Source organism: Myotis brandtii, unplaced genomic scaffold (genome assembly GCF_000412655.1).
Source record: "Myotis brandtii unplaced genomic scaffold, ASM41265v1 scaffold456, whole genome shotgun sequence".
In the NCBI taxonomy this organism is placed as follows: domain Eukaryota; kingdom Metazoa; phylum Chordata; class Mammalia; order Chiroptera; family Vespertilionidae; genus Myotis; species Myotis brandtii.
In genome coordinates, this window is record NW_005367431.1 from 4,357,964 (window position 1) to 4,375,529 (window position 17,566).

The window sequence follows — 17,566 nt, forward strand, 5'->3', positions numbered from 1 at the left end:
AACCGCCGTCCCTCCCTGTCGCAGGTGCTGGCGAGCAGTGAGCAGGAGGAGCAGCCCCTCGCGGCGGCGGAGGAGCTGTCCGCCCAGAAGCGCGAGCAGAGACTGCGCAAGTTCCGGGAGCTGCACCTGAAGCGGGTGAGTAGGTGCTGAGCCCTGGCACTGGCCGGGCCCCTGCGTGTCGGTGGGGGGACGAGGAAGTCGCAGCAGCGAGCCTAACAAACCCGCGTGGCCCGATGCAAGATCTGTCCCGGTGGTTCTCAACGCTGGTAGCACGTTAGTCACTTTTGAAAATACAGTTGACCCTTGGACATCGCATCTGGGTTTAGGGGTGCTGAACCCCGCAGTCGAAAATCCGTATATAACTTTGGATGCTACAGTTGCCCCTTCGCATACTTGGATTCAACCAACCGCGCAGAATGAAAACAGTATGAGCTATACTCGAATTTTCGACTGTGCGGGGCGGCACTGTTATTATCAAATAAAACATTAGTCTTGTTCCATTAATCCTGCCTCATTTGTAAAAACTTAAGATACTCAATCAAAAATGCGTTGGCTTTCCGACAGTGCCAATCCAGAGCACAATCACACTTCCTCGAATTTCCCCCCCAAGCCGCTGACACCTACCCCCTAACCCTGTACCTACTCCCTAACACTCTCTCACCTAAATGCCTACAGTTCCCTTTGGTTTGCTGTCTCTTTCAGGGCAACACACACAACTTTGATTTCAGGTGTTTTCTTGGTGTCTTCACCTGGAGGGTATTGTCAGCTTCAAGAATAAATAAGGGATGGTAGTTGAGAGGACATTCTCTCTTTGCCCCCAAAAGTTAATCTAAGAAAGACTTAAACACACTTAAATATTTACTTGGATGAACTGTGTAAAGAACATCTGGTTGGAAATTAGGAGACATGGCTTCCTGGACTTACTGCCACCAGCCTGTGACCTAAGAAACATCAAAGTTAATTTTTCCTTAAGATGGTATAGTCATTTATTTTATGCAGTTAAATTTGTTTTAAAACAGACTCTTCACAGAGTAATCCAACTGGAAAAAACATCAAACTTAATTTTTCCTTAAGATGGTATACTTATTTTATTTTATGCAGTTAAATTTATTTTAAAACAGACTCTTCACAGAGTAATCCAACTGGAAAACTTCTTTCATTTGCCATAATGTAAACTGTTAAAATATTTGAAAAGGAGGGAGGACTTGGAAAGGATTAGAGATATTAAGATAGGTTTTAGAGCCCCAGCCCCAAATTGAGGCTTTTTCCTTGAGTTAAGATGAAAAGAGACTGGAAAGTAGAACGTCCTTCTCATCATGTGTTTAACATCATTCCGTGCCATCTGAAGTCTTTAGTGCCCCTGTAGTAGTCCTTCCCCTTTGTGAACCTCGTCCCATCCAACCCTAAGGGACCTGCTCAAAGGGACTGCACAGCTAAACAGAGGTAAAGCTGACATGAACCTGCAGGCCTCTGGAGCAGCAAATCCGTGCAGCCCAACACTTTTTTTTTTTTTTGACTCGATACAAATGCAGACCTAGTTAGGTGGTTCCCTTGCTTAAAATCCTTTGATGGCTCTCTCTTGCTCTAAGATAAAATGGGGTCCCCTTGGTAATGTGTCTTACCTGACCCTCAAAGAAGGCAAGATCTATTTGGATTGATTTTCATGCTTCAGCTATAAACTTTCGTTACGTTGTAGAATGAAGCCCGTAAATTAAATCACCAGGAAGTTGTGGAAGAAGATAAAAGACTGAAGTTACCTGCAAATTGGGAAGCCAGAAAGGCTCGTTTGGAATGGGAACTACAGGAGGAAGAAAAGAAAAAGGTTAGGAACGCCTCTGCTGTTTCCTAAGTGGTTTACTCGGTCTTTCTGTTGTATTGACGCAGTAAAACCAGGTGGTTTTGTACACTGGTTCTAGAGCTAGGCTGCCAGAGTTCAGGTCTTGGCTCTGCTTTTTACTAGCTGCAACACTTTGGGTGAGTTATCTAACCTGTCTGTGCCTCTGTTTTCTCACCTGTAAAATGGAGACTATGATAATAATTGAGTTAATTATGAGTTAAATGAGCCAGTGCCTGTAAAACAGGGTCTGACACCTGATAAATGCTGAATAAATATTATTTTAAATCTGTGTACTTATTTCTTATATACTATAGCAGATTCCCAAATTTTCTTTGATTAATCATTTTAAAAGTATTGCTAGGTAATTTTATTTAATCTTTCTTGTTTTAAAATAGATAAAATAATTGCTTGTATCATAATTGCTGGTTTCAGCTTTTTCCTTTCTTTTTAGGAATGTGCAGCCAGAGGGGAGGACTATGAGAAAGTGAAGTTACTGGAGATCAGTGCCGAAGATGCAGAAAGATGGGAGAGGAAAAAGAAGAGGAAAAACCCCGACCTGGGATTTTCAGGTAAAATTGGCTTTTACTTTATTGAATGGGCCTGTTAGGTAAGCATCGCCTTCAGTGTTCCTGATTTATGAAAGGATACGCCCCTTCAGGGATATTCTCTAAGAGACATAAACCCAAGAAAATACAAATATATCTCCTGGGGCAGCAGTAAAGGCTGTACTTCAGTCATCTGGATTCTTTTATTCTTCGTGGTAAAATTAATCGAGGCTTGTATTGTCAGCATCTTCAGGATAAGAGGCTCTGCTTAGATTGGTGTCTTGTGCATATATTGCTACTAATAATTTAGATTTTTTCCCCCCTGAATTGTAATGACCAAACAAGGAAGTATATTATGTCTGGTTCTCATTTTCTTTTTAGATTATGCTGCTGCCCAGTTACGCCAGTATCATCGGTTGACCAAACAGATCAAACCTGACATGGAAACATATGAGAGACTGAGAGAAAAGCAGTAAGTTGACAGTAATGCAAGTTTTTTGTTTTTTTTGGGTTTTTTTTGCATCCTGAGGTAGACATATTTGTGTGTGAATATATATACAACCATACACATATAAATAATGCCTAGGTAATGTTTAGGTATGGGTTATCAGACAGCTGTCTTAAGAATGATTTCTGATCTCAGCAACACTATTGCTCGCTCCACAGTAGTTAAACTCATCATTTGGCTATCTTTCTAGCTGGGCGTTCCAAGACTGAGTGTGGAGTGTTTAAAACCAGATTATCCTATTCACCCCAATATTCTTTTAAGATGCTTTAGTGCAGGGGTCCTCAAACTTTTTAAACAGGGGGCCAGTTCACTGTCCCTCAGACCGTTGGAGGGCTGGACTATAGTTTAAAAAAAAAACTATGAACAAATTCCTATGCACACTGCACATATCTTATTTTGAAGTAAAAAAACAAAACGGGAACAAATACAATATTTGTATTTGCATGTGGCCCGCGGGTGTAGTTTTGAGGACCCCTGCTTTAGTGCCAGCATGTGTGAACTTTTTTTTTTTGTAAAGGACCAGATAGTAAACATTTTAGGCTTTGTGGGCTATATGGTCTCTGTACAACTACTACTCCGCTCTGCTGCTGTGATGTGAAAGCATAGAGGACCTATAGACAGATGGGTGTGGCTCTGTCCCAGTAAAACTGTTTATAAAAACATGGTGGAGCTTGCCAACCCCTGCTTTAGTGGAGAAGAAATACGTGAACTTGGAGGCAAGTCCTGACTCTGGCCCTTGGCTCTTTCATCTATAGAATGAAAGTGTCAGAATAAGTGATTTATTAGATCCCTTCTGATTCTGTATTTTTGTTTTTTAAGATTTTTTTATTGATTTTCAGAGAGCAAAAAAGAGAGAGAGAGAGAAACATTGATGTGAAAGCGAAGCATCAGTCAGGTGCCTCCTACATGCCCCCTACTGGGGTTCAAGCCTGCAATCCTGGCATGTGCCCTGATCAGGAATTGAACCAGCAATCTTTTTTGTTTCTTTTTTAAAAAATATTTTTATTTATTGATTTCAGAGAGGAAGGGAGTGGGTGAGAGAGATAGAAACATTAGTGATGAGAGAGAATCATTGATTGGCTGCCTCCTGCACACCCCCAACTGGGGATCAAGCCGACAACCTGGGCAGATGCCCTGACCAGGAATCGAACCGTGACCTCCTGGTTCACAGGTTGATGCTCAACTACTGAGCCACGCTGGCTGGGTAAACCAGCAATCTTTCGGTGCACGGGATGGTACCCAACCAACTGAGCCATACGGGCCAAGGCTCTGTATTTTTTTTTTTTTTTTTAAGTTAAGGTGGGACCCACCCCACAGTAAATATGTGTGTCTCTTATATCTCATCCTGAATGGTTTACTTTGAAATTAGAGAACTTAGTGCACTTGTATTGTTACTGTAAGTTCATTTTGCTGTCTTTTCAGTGGAGAAGAGTTTTTCCCAACATCCAACAGTCTTCTTCATGGAACACATGTGCCTTCCACACAGGAAATTGATAGGATGGTCACAGATCTGGAAAAACAGTAAGTACTCAGTAGAGCAGAGTGAAATTTTAAGTGCTTAATGGCAAAATGAACATAATAAGCTTAGAATGAATTGAATAGACAGATATTATACTTGCTAATTTCTGACTTAGCATGTACAGTGGTTTTGGGGACAGCAAGTATGAGTTGAGTCCATATGATTTGGAATGGAGAAGCAAACAAAATATTGATAAAATTGAATTGTTATCATTGAAGCAGGGAAGGATCTAAAGAAAATTCTTCTTCTTTAAGAACTTTTATTTAGTAATCACTCTGCTATTTGATTTGAAGAAGCAAGAGTGTTCTAGTAAATGTACCTCCACTACATTTGTGTTTCTTATACTGATAGGGGTGAATATTAGGCAGAGTGGAATGAATCTGTATTTTAGAAGTTAATACATGTGAAGTATTAAGGATAGTGTCTCACTGTGCACTCCATATTAGCTGTGGTTATTATTAATATAATTATTATTGTAGTCATCTTCTTTTAATATTTTATGTATCCAATCCAGTTTATAACAAGGTTATCATTGCTTTCTTAGAGGCATTCTGAAGGTGAATTTGTATATACTGGATTTCATGGTTCTTACCCAGGGTTGTGCTATTAGCAGCTTCAACTTAATCTTGATGAAAACTGCTTCCCCCACCCACCAAAGTGTGCTATTCTAAGTGTAATGATGCTTTTCTCAACTACTCAGCCATTTCTATTAAGACAAAAAAAAGAAGACAAGCCCTGGCCAGCCAGCTCAGTTGGTTAGAGTGCCGTTCTGATATGCCAAGGTTGCGGGTTTGATTTCCGGTCAGGGCACAAGCAAGAATCAATGAATGAATGCATAAATAAGTGGAACAACAAATCGATGTTTCTCTCTCTCTCTCTCTCAAGTTAATAAATTAAAAAATTTTAAAAAAGACATTTAAAATTTTAAAAATTACTTTCTTTTTCCCTCAGAATTGAAAAACGAGACAAATATAGCCGGAGACGACCTTATAATGACGATGCAGATATCGACTATATTAATGAAAGAAATGCCAAATTCAACAAAAAGGCAGAAAGATTCTATGGGAAATACACAGCTGAAATTAAACAGAATTTGGAGAGAGGAACAGCTGTCTAGTCTCCTCCAGGAACTGTTTTTAGAAGCTTGGGATGGAGTGAAAATTTCTGCTAGCAGGACTCAGTCTATGCCTTCCCACTCAGCATTTAAAAATAAATGTTTTTTCTTAAACATATATTTCCAAATTTTTGTGTTTGGATATAAGATGTATTTCTTGTAGTGTACTTGTTTTGTAATAATCTACTTTGTATAAATCCTAATTATATTATTTTTCTATGTATTTTAAATGTGTGATTGTTTAATCTTTGAAGCATTTTGGGCTTAAGATTGCTGGTACCAAACATAAATTCAGTCACTGTCGCTTTGAATCATGTTAGGAATTTGACAGAATCTAGAGTTGGACTCAGGAACCATGTGGGATTGAAGCTAAGGACAGTGATGAAGGTGTGGCAGTGGCTCCTGGAGGACTGGTGCAGGCTGGACCCAGGACTGCTTATGACCAAGTTCAGGAAGTAGCAGAACTGTCCTCCTGTGAATATGGACCATGTACTGTTCCCTTTTTACAAAGCAAATATCCTGTGGAATAAAATCCCTACTATACCCTCTGCTTATCATTCAAAAATATATTTGTATATATACACACACCAACATACATGCTTCCAATTCCATAAACTTAAAATTTCTTTTTTATGGGAAATTCCAAACATATTCAAAAGAAGACAATTTAGTACAATGACCCCCACATACCCAATCCCCATCTCATGGCGAATACAGTTTCATCTTTATTTCTACTTTCCCCTCTGTGACTCCCATGTTCTTTTGAAGCAAATACTAGGTGTATAGCTTTACCTGTTACACATTTTTAAAGTATGTATCTGAAAACCCATGAGCGTCAACCCGTAGAGGTCGCTGGTTCGATTCCCAGTGAGGGCACATGTCCGAGTTGTGAATTTGATCCTCAATGTGGAGTGCGCAGGGGGCAGCCAATGATGTTTCTCTCTCTCTATCCCTCTCCCTCTCAATAAATTAAAAAAGAAAACATTAAGAAAAAGAGACAGGAGGATATAAAAAAGACCCACATCAAACTGGTAGACATGAAAATACGTTTCTGAGATGAAAAATACCCTGGGTGGGTTTAACACGACTGCTGCCGAGTTCCCATCAGCCACTGCTTATTCTGTTCATCTCCCATGCAGCCCATGGCTGGGCGATACTCCTCTAACAGTGCTCTCGCTCCTGCCCCTGCTCCTGCCCAGCAGGACAGGGCTGCCTCCCCATTAGCCTTTTTTTTTTTTTTTCTAAAGCTGGGACATCTTAGTGGGGACAACTTCCTCTTTGGCCCATTTATTTCAAAGGCCATCTCAGAGAAGTGGGTCTTGAGTACTTTCAACTGTGTTCTCTCACTTGGAAGGCCCTGTTGAGCAGTTTTTGTCCAGGTGGTGGAGCTGAGTATAACAAAATGGTCTCCAATAGTTACCATTAATTGTCGTGTGACAGTGTTCCAAGCTGGCTCTGGAGTGAGTTTGTCCCCAGCGGAGTCCTCTGAAGGCCTTAGTGGAATGGGGACGATAATAGCACTAACCTCGCAGGATTGTTGGTATTAAATGGATAACCCAGGCAAAGCACTGAGCACACTGGGCTGTGTGGAGTACATGCCCATGCATGTTGGCAGTTCCTGTAACGTCACATTCTCCAATAAGACTCTTGCTACCTCCGTTCTCAGGGCAAGAAGCACTGTGCAAAAGCCAGTAAAAACGCCGACTACGGTGCCAGACAGCCTGGAATCGAATGTCAGTTCTTCCATTTGCCAGGCAAAAGATCTGGGGCCAGTCACTGCATTCGTCTGCTAGGGCTGCCCTAACAGAATACAGACAGGGGGGCTTAAACAACAGAAATGTGTGTTCTCACAGTTCTGAAGGCTGGGAGTTGAAGAGCAAGGGACCAGCAGGGTTGATTTATGGTGAAAACTCTCCTCAGCTTGCAGGAGGCCACCTTCTTGCTGTGCCCTCACATGGCCTTTTCTCCCTGTTCATGCACTGGGGGTGTCCCCTCTTTTTCCACCCCATAAGGACATCAGTCTTATTGGATTAGGGTCCCCACCCTCATGACCTCATTTAACCTTAATGACTTTAACAAAATATATCTTTATTGACTTCAGAGAGGAAGGGAGAGAGATAGAAACATCAATGATGAGAGAGAATCATTGAACGGCTGCCTCCTGCACACTCCACACTGGGGATTGAACCCACAACCTGGGCATGTGCCCTGACTGGGAATCAAACCGTGACTTTCTGGTTCATAGGTCAATGCTCAACCACTGAGCTAAGCAGGCTGGGCTTAATGACTTTCTTAAATAGAGTCACATGGGGGTTAGAGTTTCAGCACATACATTTTTTTGAGGGGGAGGACTCAATTTGGCCCATAAAATTACCCACCTCTTTGTGATTCAGTTTCCCCAGCTCTAAAAAGTGTTAATGATACCTACGTTAGGGAGATTAAATGAGTACAATGTGCTTATACCAGTGCCTGTTCATAGGGGTACTATGTGAGTTATAACAGTAATAAGTCAATAAATATTATCCTCCTGGGCATTTCCTCTACTTGGTCTGCTCTCTTTCCTCACCTCCCAATCAAGATAATGCCACATTATTGATTCAGAAATCTCTGAGGGAGGTAGGATTACCACGTGACTTACACCCTGCCCCCCAAGTCTTGGCTTTTTTCTTTCTTTTTTTTTTCTTTTAACAAGCAGAGACTTCCTCTTCCTGCCAATCTGGAGTGCTGCAGAGAAAGCCAATCCAGGAGCTTTGAAGCGCCCTGCCCAGCCCTCTGCACCTCCAGCACCAGCCGCTCCCATCGGGAGCTCATCGCTTACACAGGACTAAGTTTGCCCTCTGTCTGGGCTGCTTCTCCACTTAGAGTCACAGTCCAGTTCCTGACAAATGACAACCACCCGCAGAACTTAGGGATCTGAGACCAGAGGTCCCACCTGGCTTTGCTTTAATAGAACCAGCACTTGTGGTCAAATCATTAAAAAACAACAACACAACAACCCCAAACACCTCTTACCTATAAAAATGTTCACATTTTGGATGAATAGTTTAGTCTTGTCCCCATGGGTGGGGTTGTCATATTTGTGTTTGGAAAGTTACAGGCTGATGGGAGCTCTACAGGCTGTAGGGACCACAAGAAACTAGAAGATACGGACAACCTCTCACGTGTGTGTGTGTGTGTGTGTGTGTGTGTGTGTATGTGTGTGTGTGTGTGTTGGGAGGGGACAGGAGTGTGTTTCTGCAGCTGGAAATGGTCCTTGGGGGAGAGATGCAAAAAAACCCCAACACAACAAAAACACCTAATAGTCTCAGAAACATACCCTAGTATGGAAGATGTTCATCACATATTTGTAAAATAAACATAAAACATTTAAAATATACTACAGTTTTTACAACATTTTGTATTAGCATTTCTCATTCTTATTAATAAAATAGAAGTTCTCAAATAAGAACTGAGCTAGTCCTCTTCTGTTGCTTAGAGGCGGGTGTGGCTAGATAGAGACAGCCTGATAGTAGAAAAGGGATGGGGAAGGAGAGCAGGGCCTCAAAGTGACCACGGCAGCTGTTTAGCGCCCCCTGGTGGGATTTGAGGAGCATAGCTTCAAAATCAGTCTCATTTAAAAAAACCCAAAACAGAAGCATTGGGCTTTTTCCTAGATATAACATTAATACGTAGTCATTGTAAATTGTTGATACAGGCATTCTAAATCAGTGACATGTGAATCAGTCAGATTTTAGTAATATTTTGCTCATTACTAGGGAAAGAGAATTTTGGTTTCATAATGCAGCTTCGCAAAGTTTTCATCAAAATTAGATTATGTAAACATGATTCAATTGATGTCTGTACATTTTCTAAACAAAGATATAAAAATGGCCAGTAAACACACGAAAAGGTGCTCAATGCCATGTGCCCTCAGGCAAACACAAAGTAAAACTACGATGAGGTATCACTTCCCATCCACCAGCATAGCTCTAATCAACGACACAGATAGTCACAAGAGTTGACGAGGACGTGGAGGAATCCGGACCTTCTACACTGCTGGTGAGGAATAACTGCTGTGACAGTTCCTCCCAAGGTTAGACCTCGAGTTACCGTATGAAGTAACAATTTCATTCCTAGGTATGCACCCAAGAGAATTGAAGACATATTGCCACAAAAAATCTTGAAAGCAAATGTTCACAGCAGCATTACTTGTAATAGCCAAAGAGTAGAAAGAGCTCAAATGTCCATTAACTGGATAAGTGTGGTATAGCCACACAAAGGAATATTATTCATCAGTAAAAAGGAATAACGTTCTGATACAGGCCACACCACGGTGAACCTAGAGGACATTTTGCTAACTGACAGAAGTCAGACACAAAAGACCATACATACCTTGTATGACTCCATTTATACGAAATGTCCAGAACAGGCAAGTCCAAAGAGACAGAACGTAGACTAGTGGTTGCCTGGGGCTGGGTGGGATGAAGGAGGGAGTGATAGGGAATGACTGTTAATGGGGACGGAGTTCCCTTTTGGGATGATGAAAATGTTCTTAAATTATAGTGTGGTGATGGTTACACACCCCTGTGAATATGCTAAAAACCGCAGAACTGTGCACTTTAAAAGGTGAATTTTATGGCATGAGAATTATATCTCAATAAAGCTGCTATGGTTTCTGTTCCTAATCATATCATGAGAAGACTTCCATCGAGTTTGGAAGGTCTGTTTGACATGCAGGCTTCATAAAATCCATTTGGACTGATTCCCAGGAGGCCCCTCGAGAAATCAAAGCAGCCAAGACAGATTCCCAAGAGACACATGTGATCGCCCATCCAGAGAAATCGCAACAGCTCAACCAAATGACTCATTGAACAAGCGGTTTTGAGCACCTACGACATGCTAGAAAGTGTTCTAGAAGCTTGGCTATATCAATGAACAGATTCAAGGGTTGATTTTATTATTTATTTGCTCACTTACTTATCTTTCTTTTTTTTAAATAATTCTTTATTGTAAGGGTTGATTTTAGTTAAGCTGCTTCTCACGTGGGTGACTCTGGACTGATGGCTCCGGGGTGAGCGCAGCCGGCATTGAGTGATGGATGGAATGAAGGATTCGTGGCTTCCCTCCTCCTATTCCGGGGAAACCAGGCAATTTAAAAAAGCGAGGGAGATAGGAAGATACGGCATTTGTGAAAGCGTTTCTGTACTTGAGAAAGTCCATAGCAGTTCGGAATGACGTTGGCTGGGAACAATAGACATCCCGACGAAGAGGCGTGGACAAAGGGAAGACTAGTTTTCTCACAAAAATGTGGAGGCGGGAGATCACTCTGTGCCTGATAAGGTCACCGAGGGCCCGGATCTGTCCTTTCTGCTCGGGCATCCTCGGTGTTGGCCTTTTGTCACCAGCTGTTGCTCAGCACTAGGCATGATGTCCTCACACCAGTGTCCAAGGAGGACCATCCTTTCTGCTCGGGCATCCTGGGCGTTGGCCTCTTGTGTTTGTCACCAGCTGTTGCTCAGCGCTAGGCATGATGTCCTCACACCAGTGTCCAAGGAGGACGGTCAAAGGGGGCAAGGCCCTATGTTCCTCCTCTGGGGGCTCCATTGATTCTGGAAAGCGTTCCTGGTGCATCACTGACTAGAACGGGGCCACGGGCTGCATCAGTGCATGATGCAGTGTGGTAACCAACCAGGGGGCTGGGGCTTGCTGATTAAGGCTTGATTCTCTTGGGCCTGGCTCTGGGCTTCAGTCCAACTTGGGTTGGTTCCATGAATCTCATGATGGGGCCTATGAGGACAAGGGGTACGACAATGGCGCAAGCACACGTCAAGCCCCTGTTTGTATCATGCGGTGAAGCATCCCATTGGCCAAATCAACGCACATGGCTGAGCCCAAAGTCCGGGGGCAGGAAATCCAGTTCGCCTGCTATGACGTCATGGTAAGGGTGGAAGTATAATTCTACTACAGGGGCGAGAAGGCCACACGGGCCTTTCCCTAGCCCAGGCAGCAGGGTTCGGATGGCCATGGGTGGCTTAGACCAACCTCGACTCATGAAGTCTTACGGTGTAGTGGTTAAGAACATGACTTTTGGGAGAAGGACTTTTAGGATCAGACCCCAGCTTCTCCACCCACTAGCGCTTTGACCTGGGCAATCAATTTCATGTCCAGATTCCTCATCTGCGAAATGAGGGTAATAATAGCACCTGCCTCATAGGGTTGTTGTGAAGACTGCGGTGCTTCTAATTCTCACCCGAGGATATTTTTCCCGTTGATTTTCTTTTCCTGCTGAAAAAAGGTTTATTGTTTCATTTGGTCCAATGCATGGGAGAGGGCTTCAGGGTGGTTAAAAGAATGGCTAGTAGCCCTAACTGGTTTTGCTCAGTCGGCCTGCAGACTGAAGGGTCTCAGGTTCGATTCCGATCAAGGGCATGTACCTTGGTTGCGGGCACATCCCCAGTGAGGAGTGTGCAGGAGGCAGCTGATTGATGTTTCTCTCTCATTGATGTTTCTAATTCTCTATCCCTCTCCCTTCCTCTCTTTAAAAAAATCAATAAAATATATTTTTAAAAAAGAGAATGGCCAGTAGTTTCGGGAAGAGGCTCAGGTAAAAGCCAGACACCAGGGGAAGCAGAGGGGCCCCCCAAAGGCCTCTGGGCTCCAAAGGCTCCTAGTCGTGCTGGAGGGTGAGCCTTTCGAAGAGACGCTCGCCCCGCCCAGCCTGGGGGCCGGCAGCCTGCAGAGGTGAGTCAGGTGTCCCCCATCTTCCTGATGAGTTTCACCTCCTCACCCCGGAAGTGGTTCTCCAGGAAGTCCCAGAGCTGAGGGTCTGCGCAGGTGGAACCAGGGCCGGCAGCTCCACCAGGGCCTGGTCAGGTGCCTCTCCAAGGCCAGGGCGGCTGCCATGGGCCCTGAGTTTTGCCCACACATCTTGGGAGGCCTCAGCGCGTCCTGGGAGAGAAGGCGGCCGCCTCGCTGGTTTTCAACTTTGAGATGCTCAGCACCCTTGCACGTCTTCTCCGCCAACTCTGGGAAGAGGTGGCCCACGCTCTCGAGAGCCACGTCCTCAGGGGCGAAATAGAAGCCCAGAGAGGTAGGTGCGGGGGGCCCACAGGGGCAGGCTGGCCAGGCGGTTGGCTGCAGCCTCCACCTCGGTGGAGTAATTCTGACGGATTTGGGAGCTCACGGTTGTTTGGCAGTAAGGAGTTAAGGTAGAAGGAAACCGGTGTGTTGGCTGGTCCTGGAGGGGGTTCTGCAGGCGATGACTGGATAAGGGGCAGGAGAGTCGCCGGAGGCTGGAAGAAGGGGCGTCCCTGGGTCTGTTCTCTCCAAACACTGTTGAAGCGAGAGGCAGGTCCGGGACCGCAGAGGGCACTCTCCATTGATTTTTTAAAAATTGATTTTTATTGATTTCAGAGAAGGAGGGAGAGGGAGAGAGAGATAGAAACGTCAACGATGAGAGAGAATCATTGATCGGCTGCCTCCTGCACTCCCCACACTGGGGATTGAGTACATAACCTGGGCATGTGCTCTGACCAAGAACTGAACAGTGACCTCCTGGTTCATAGGTAGATGCTCAACCATTGAGCCATACCAGCCAGTCTTCATTGATTTTTTTTTTTTTTTTTGGAGAGAGAATGGAAGGGAGGGAGAGAGACACAGAGAAAGAAACATCGATCTGAGAGAGATTGGTTGCCTCCTGCATGTGCCCCGACCCGGGGCTAGGGATTGAGCCTGCAACCAAGGTACATGACCTTGACTGGAATCGAACCCAAGACCCTTCAGTCTATGGGCCAACGCTCTAACCACTGAGCAAAACCAGCTAGGGCAATATGGTGCTTCTAAAAATGCCTAGCACACAGTAGGGCTTCATAAGTGTTAGCTCTGACCCTCTGGGGCCAGAGGAGAGGGGGTCTTGCTGCTCTTTCTCTCCCCAGAAGCTGTAACAGGTGAGTTTGGCCACAAAAGGAGAGGGAGGAGCTCTGTTATCTCATCGTGTTACCTCTCTGGTCAGGGAGGGCTCCCATCTCACTCTGCGTGTCCTTCTCCTTCCTCCCAGACAGCTCAGCAGCTAATGCACCGCAATTGCTTTTTCATTAGTAGCCGCAGAATTCACATGCAGTAGCTCTCGACCACTGAGGTCTGCAGTTAGCAGTGGCTTGCACACTGAACCATGAAGCCAAACAATCTACTATTGTTAGGTTGGAATCAGCCACTTGAATTAAAAAAAAACAACCCAAAACCCCACAAAAACACCCACTGTGTCCCGTCACCTGCTCCCAGGCCAAGCAAGAGGGGAAAAGAACGTCTCGCCAGATGTTCCACGTGCTGGGGCTCCGGCGTTCTCAGGGGTTCCAAGTGTGTTCATTCCAGAGAATTCTCAATCAAAGCACAACCCCAGGCAGACACATTTTCACACCAGCATGCCCCCAGCATGTGTGGAAAAGAGCGGGGGAAGCTGTGTAGATCTAAGTCGGACTAATTAGCTGTCAGCTGCGTCGCATCTGGAGATCAAATATAAGCTGTTGGCATCAAACGCTGTTCCGGTCCCTGTCATTTCCGTTCTCCTGGTACCACGCCATCCTTTGTAGCGGGGCCCTGATATGTTTCTCCACGCTGACAAAGAAATCCAGCAGCCTGCCAAGCATGGAGCCCCGTCATCTGCTATTGGCGACTGAGCCTCCTGGTATTTTGGGCCGGGGGGAGTTAGAGACCCCGGCCTTTGCTGGGACGAGTCGATGGAAATGGGCAATTGCACTTGGCGGTGTTGGAATGCAAATGTTTGCACGGTTGCCCATCACCAGGGCCCATGACCATTGCTCCTGTTCTGTGTGTGCAAAGGTCACACAGTCCAGGGTGTGGAACGGGCTCCGTTTGGCCCGTCTCCGGAATTCCATCGGTTGCACCAGCTAGAAGTGGTTCGTCACTGGCGGGTCGAAGGGCCGAGGTGTGGACTTTGCCTTTTAGGAGAAACACGTGCATCTGGCAACGGGAGAGTGGCCAGAGGACAGACCCGGCTGTGGTTTTATTCTATGCAGATATTTAAAGTTTTCTCTTTTCGCCTGGTGGAAAAGAATCTGTTTCTGGTTTAAGCTGATTTAAATTTTTTGCCTGGCTGTTGTAAATAATGTGTCCCTTCATTTCTTGAAAGGAGCTTGGGATATGGTTATAGAATTCCAAGTATACACATGACAAACTGGCTTTATGAATTTGATTCTTCTCCATGACAAAAGATGTGTAATTTCTAGTGCACCTTAAAGACAAAAGGAAGTTGCCCAGCTGGCGTGGCTCAGTGGTTGAGCATTGACCTATGAACCAGGGGGTCATGGTTGGATTCCCCGTCAGGACACATGCCTGGGTTGCAGGCTCCATCCCCAGTGTGGGGTGTGCAGCCCATCAGTGATTCTCTCTCATCATTGATCTTTCTATCTCTCCCTCTCCCTTCCTCTCTGAAATAAAAAATCTATACTAATAAAAGGGTAATATGCAAATTAACCATCACTCCATGACATAGATGTTGGTGCCCATAGCCACAAAGATGACAGCGCCGGCTGGAGCCACAGAGCTGGCCGGAGCGGGCAGGACGCTTGGCTTCCTTTGGGTGGGACGCTTGGCTTCCTTCGTCACCCCAGCGATGAAGAAAGCCAAGCCTCCTGCAAGCCACTGCCGGCTGCCGAGGGCTGGCTTCTCGGCGGTGGCCGCGGAGCCGGCAGAGCGGGTGGGAGGTGGCTCCGGCCTGGAGCGAAGGCGGGAGCCGGTGGCCAGAGCCAAGGCCCAGGTCCCGGGCGCTGAAGGGAAGCCGGTGCCGGCAGCCAGGGGAAGGAAGGCCTATTCTTGCATGAATCTTTGTGCATCAGGCCTCTAGTGTATATATTAAAACAATAAAAATAAAAATAAAAGGAAGCTGGCATAGGGTACTACTAAGGACTACCCACTAGGTGGCAGCATACCTTTAGTTTTTTAACATACAGCCCAGTAGTTTTCAAAGCATGGTCCCCAAACCAGCATCCCTGCCTGGGAGTTTGTTAGAAATGTGAGTCCTCTGGCTCCACCTTGGACCCACTGAGTCAGGGTCTCTGGCGTGGGGCCCAGTCACTGTGCTTTAACAAGTCTTCTGGGCAGCTCTGTGGCACTCTCCAGCGTGAGAGTGCTGATGAGTCAGGCGGGAGGTCTTTCTGCAATCTGAAGGTGCCAGCATTCCAGGCGACAGGGTGCGGTCGGCTTTAGGCACAAGTGCTGTGACTGAGAGACACCAAAAGACACCCATGTCCCAAGTATCTTTTATGCTGGACTTTTCCCAGTGTCTAAAATGCTCCCCATTGGTCCTGTTTTAGGGCCAATGAATGAAAAGGCCCAGTCAGGAAGTGAGGATCTGAGCCTCTAGATCAGCGGTTCTCAACCTGTGGGTCCCGACCCCTTTGGCGGTCAAACGACCCTTTCACAGGGGTCGCCTAAGGCCATCCTGCATATCAGATATTTACATGATGATTCATAACAGTAGCAACATTACAGTTATGAAGTAGCAACGAAAATAATTATATGGTTGGGTCACAACATGAGGAACTGTATTTAAAGGGCCAGAAGGTTGAGAACCACTGCTCTAGATCCAATAGATTAGCCATTATACCTCACTAACACCTAAGAACTATTTAGATTCTCAGGCCAAATTGGCCCATCACCTGTCTTTGTAAATAAAGTTTTATTAGAACACAGCCACACCCAGTGACATATTACCTATGGCTGCTTTCAGGCTACAAAGGCAGAGGTAAAAGAGTGTGTGGCCTACAAAGCCTAAAAGATTTAGGTTTATTTATTTTTTATTTATTTTTTTAAATTTTTATTTTTTGTAAATATATTTTTTATTGATTTTACAGATAGGAAGGGAGAGAGACAGAGAGTTAGAAATATCGATGAGAGAGAAACATCAATCAGCTGCCTCCTGCACACCTTCTACTGAGGATGTGCCCGCAACCAAGGTACATGCCCTTGACCGGAATCGAACCTGGGACCTTTCAGTCTGCAGGCCGACACTCTATCCACTGAGCCAAACCGGTCACTGATTTTTAGAGAAAGTGAAAGAGCGAGGGAAAGACAGAGAGAAATATTGATGTGAGAGAAATACATCGATTGGTTGCCTCCTGCAAATGAGGTACATGCCCTTGACTGGAATCGAACCTGGGATCCTTCCGTCCACCCTAATCCACTGAGCCAAACCAGCTAGGGCCTAAAAGATTTAGGTTTAGACGAAGAGTTACCTAGCAAGGCCTCGAGGGACTGGGCCACCAGCCCCAGGACAGTCGAGGGTCCAAGGTGGGAAACCTTGTGTAGGGATCTGACCAAGGGTGTGGGGGTGGGAGGAGGGGGAAGGAGCAGCCTGGGGGGCGTGAGAGGCCTGGGTGAGGCACCCCGGGGTGCTGAGATGCTTTGGACCTTTAACCGATATACGAATGCCCACAAACCCAAAGGCCAGCCAGCCCCTCTACTAACTGGAATCACCTTTACTCATAGGTTATTGACTCATCTGTAGATAAAAACTGTCGATCCATTTGTAATCAACTAAGATGACTCTTGTTGGGACTTTTTGTTCACTTATTTTCAAAGGACTTGAGGTGAGGGTGCAGATTTAAAGTGCAGTGAAAAATTAGACGTTTGCTGATACAACAGAATGGACCACGCTCGACAGACCTCGTTTTATTTATTTCTCTCCTTCACCCCAGCTACTGTGCTGGAACTTCCTGAGCCAAAGTTTCCATGCCTTTTCAGCCCATTTTGTCCTGGGCAATTTTCATACGTTGCATCTATTGGATTTCCAAACAGCTCTGACAAGTCCACCTCACTCCTTCCAACTATTGAGGGAGGAAAAGCTCAGAGAAGGCAGGGAACTCTTAGGTCAAACAGCTGAGCCCTGGATTTGGACCCTCTACCCTAAGCCTGGCATCGTCGAAGCTGGGCCCACGACTCTATGTCCCCTCCATCTTTATTTATTTATTTTTAAAAAATATATTTTATTGAATTTTTACAGAGAGGAAGGGAGAGGGATAGAGAGTTAGAAACATCGATCGGCTGC

The 17,566-nt window shown here is 45.2% G+C and overlaps 1 protein-coding gene across 2 annotated transcripts in view; it reads left to right on the forward strand.

Moving 5' to 3' along the window:
• SYF2 (SYF2 pre-mRNA-splicing factor) overlaps positions 1-6,071 on the forward strand; it is a 6,457-nt gene extending 386 nt beyond the window's left edge. Inside the window, exons 2-7 of one of the 2 annotated variants that reach the window (XM_005875178.2) lie at positions 25-135; positions 1,697-1,822; positions 2,289-2,406; positions 2,764-2,854; positions 4,313-4,411; positions 5,361-6,071. In XM_005875178.2, coding sequence (XP_005875240.1) covers positions 25-135; positions 1,697-1,822; positions 2,289-2,406; positions 2,764-2,854; positions 4,313-4,411; positions 5,361-5,526 — 711 coding nt within the window. In that variant the 3' untranslated portion in view covers positions 5,527-6,071. The remainder of the gene's footprint in view (positions 1-24; positions 136-1,696; positions 1,823-2,288; positions 2,407-2,763; positions 2,855-4,312; positions 4,412-5,360) is intronic. The other variant, XM_014546880.1, reaches the window with a different exon arrangement.
• Positions 6,072-17,566: the final 11,495 nt, after the last annotated feature.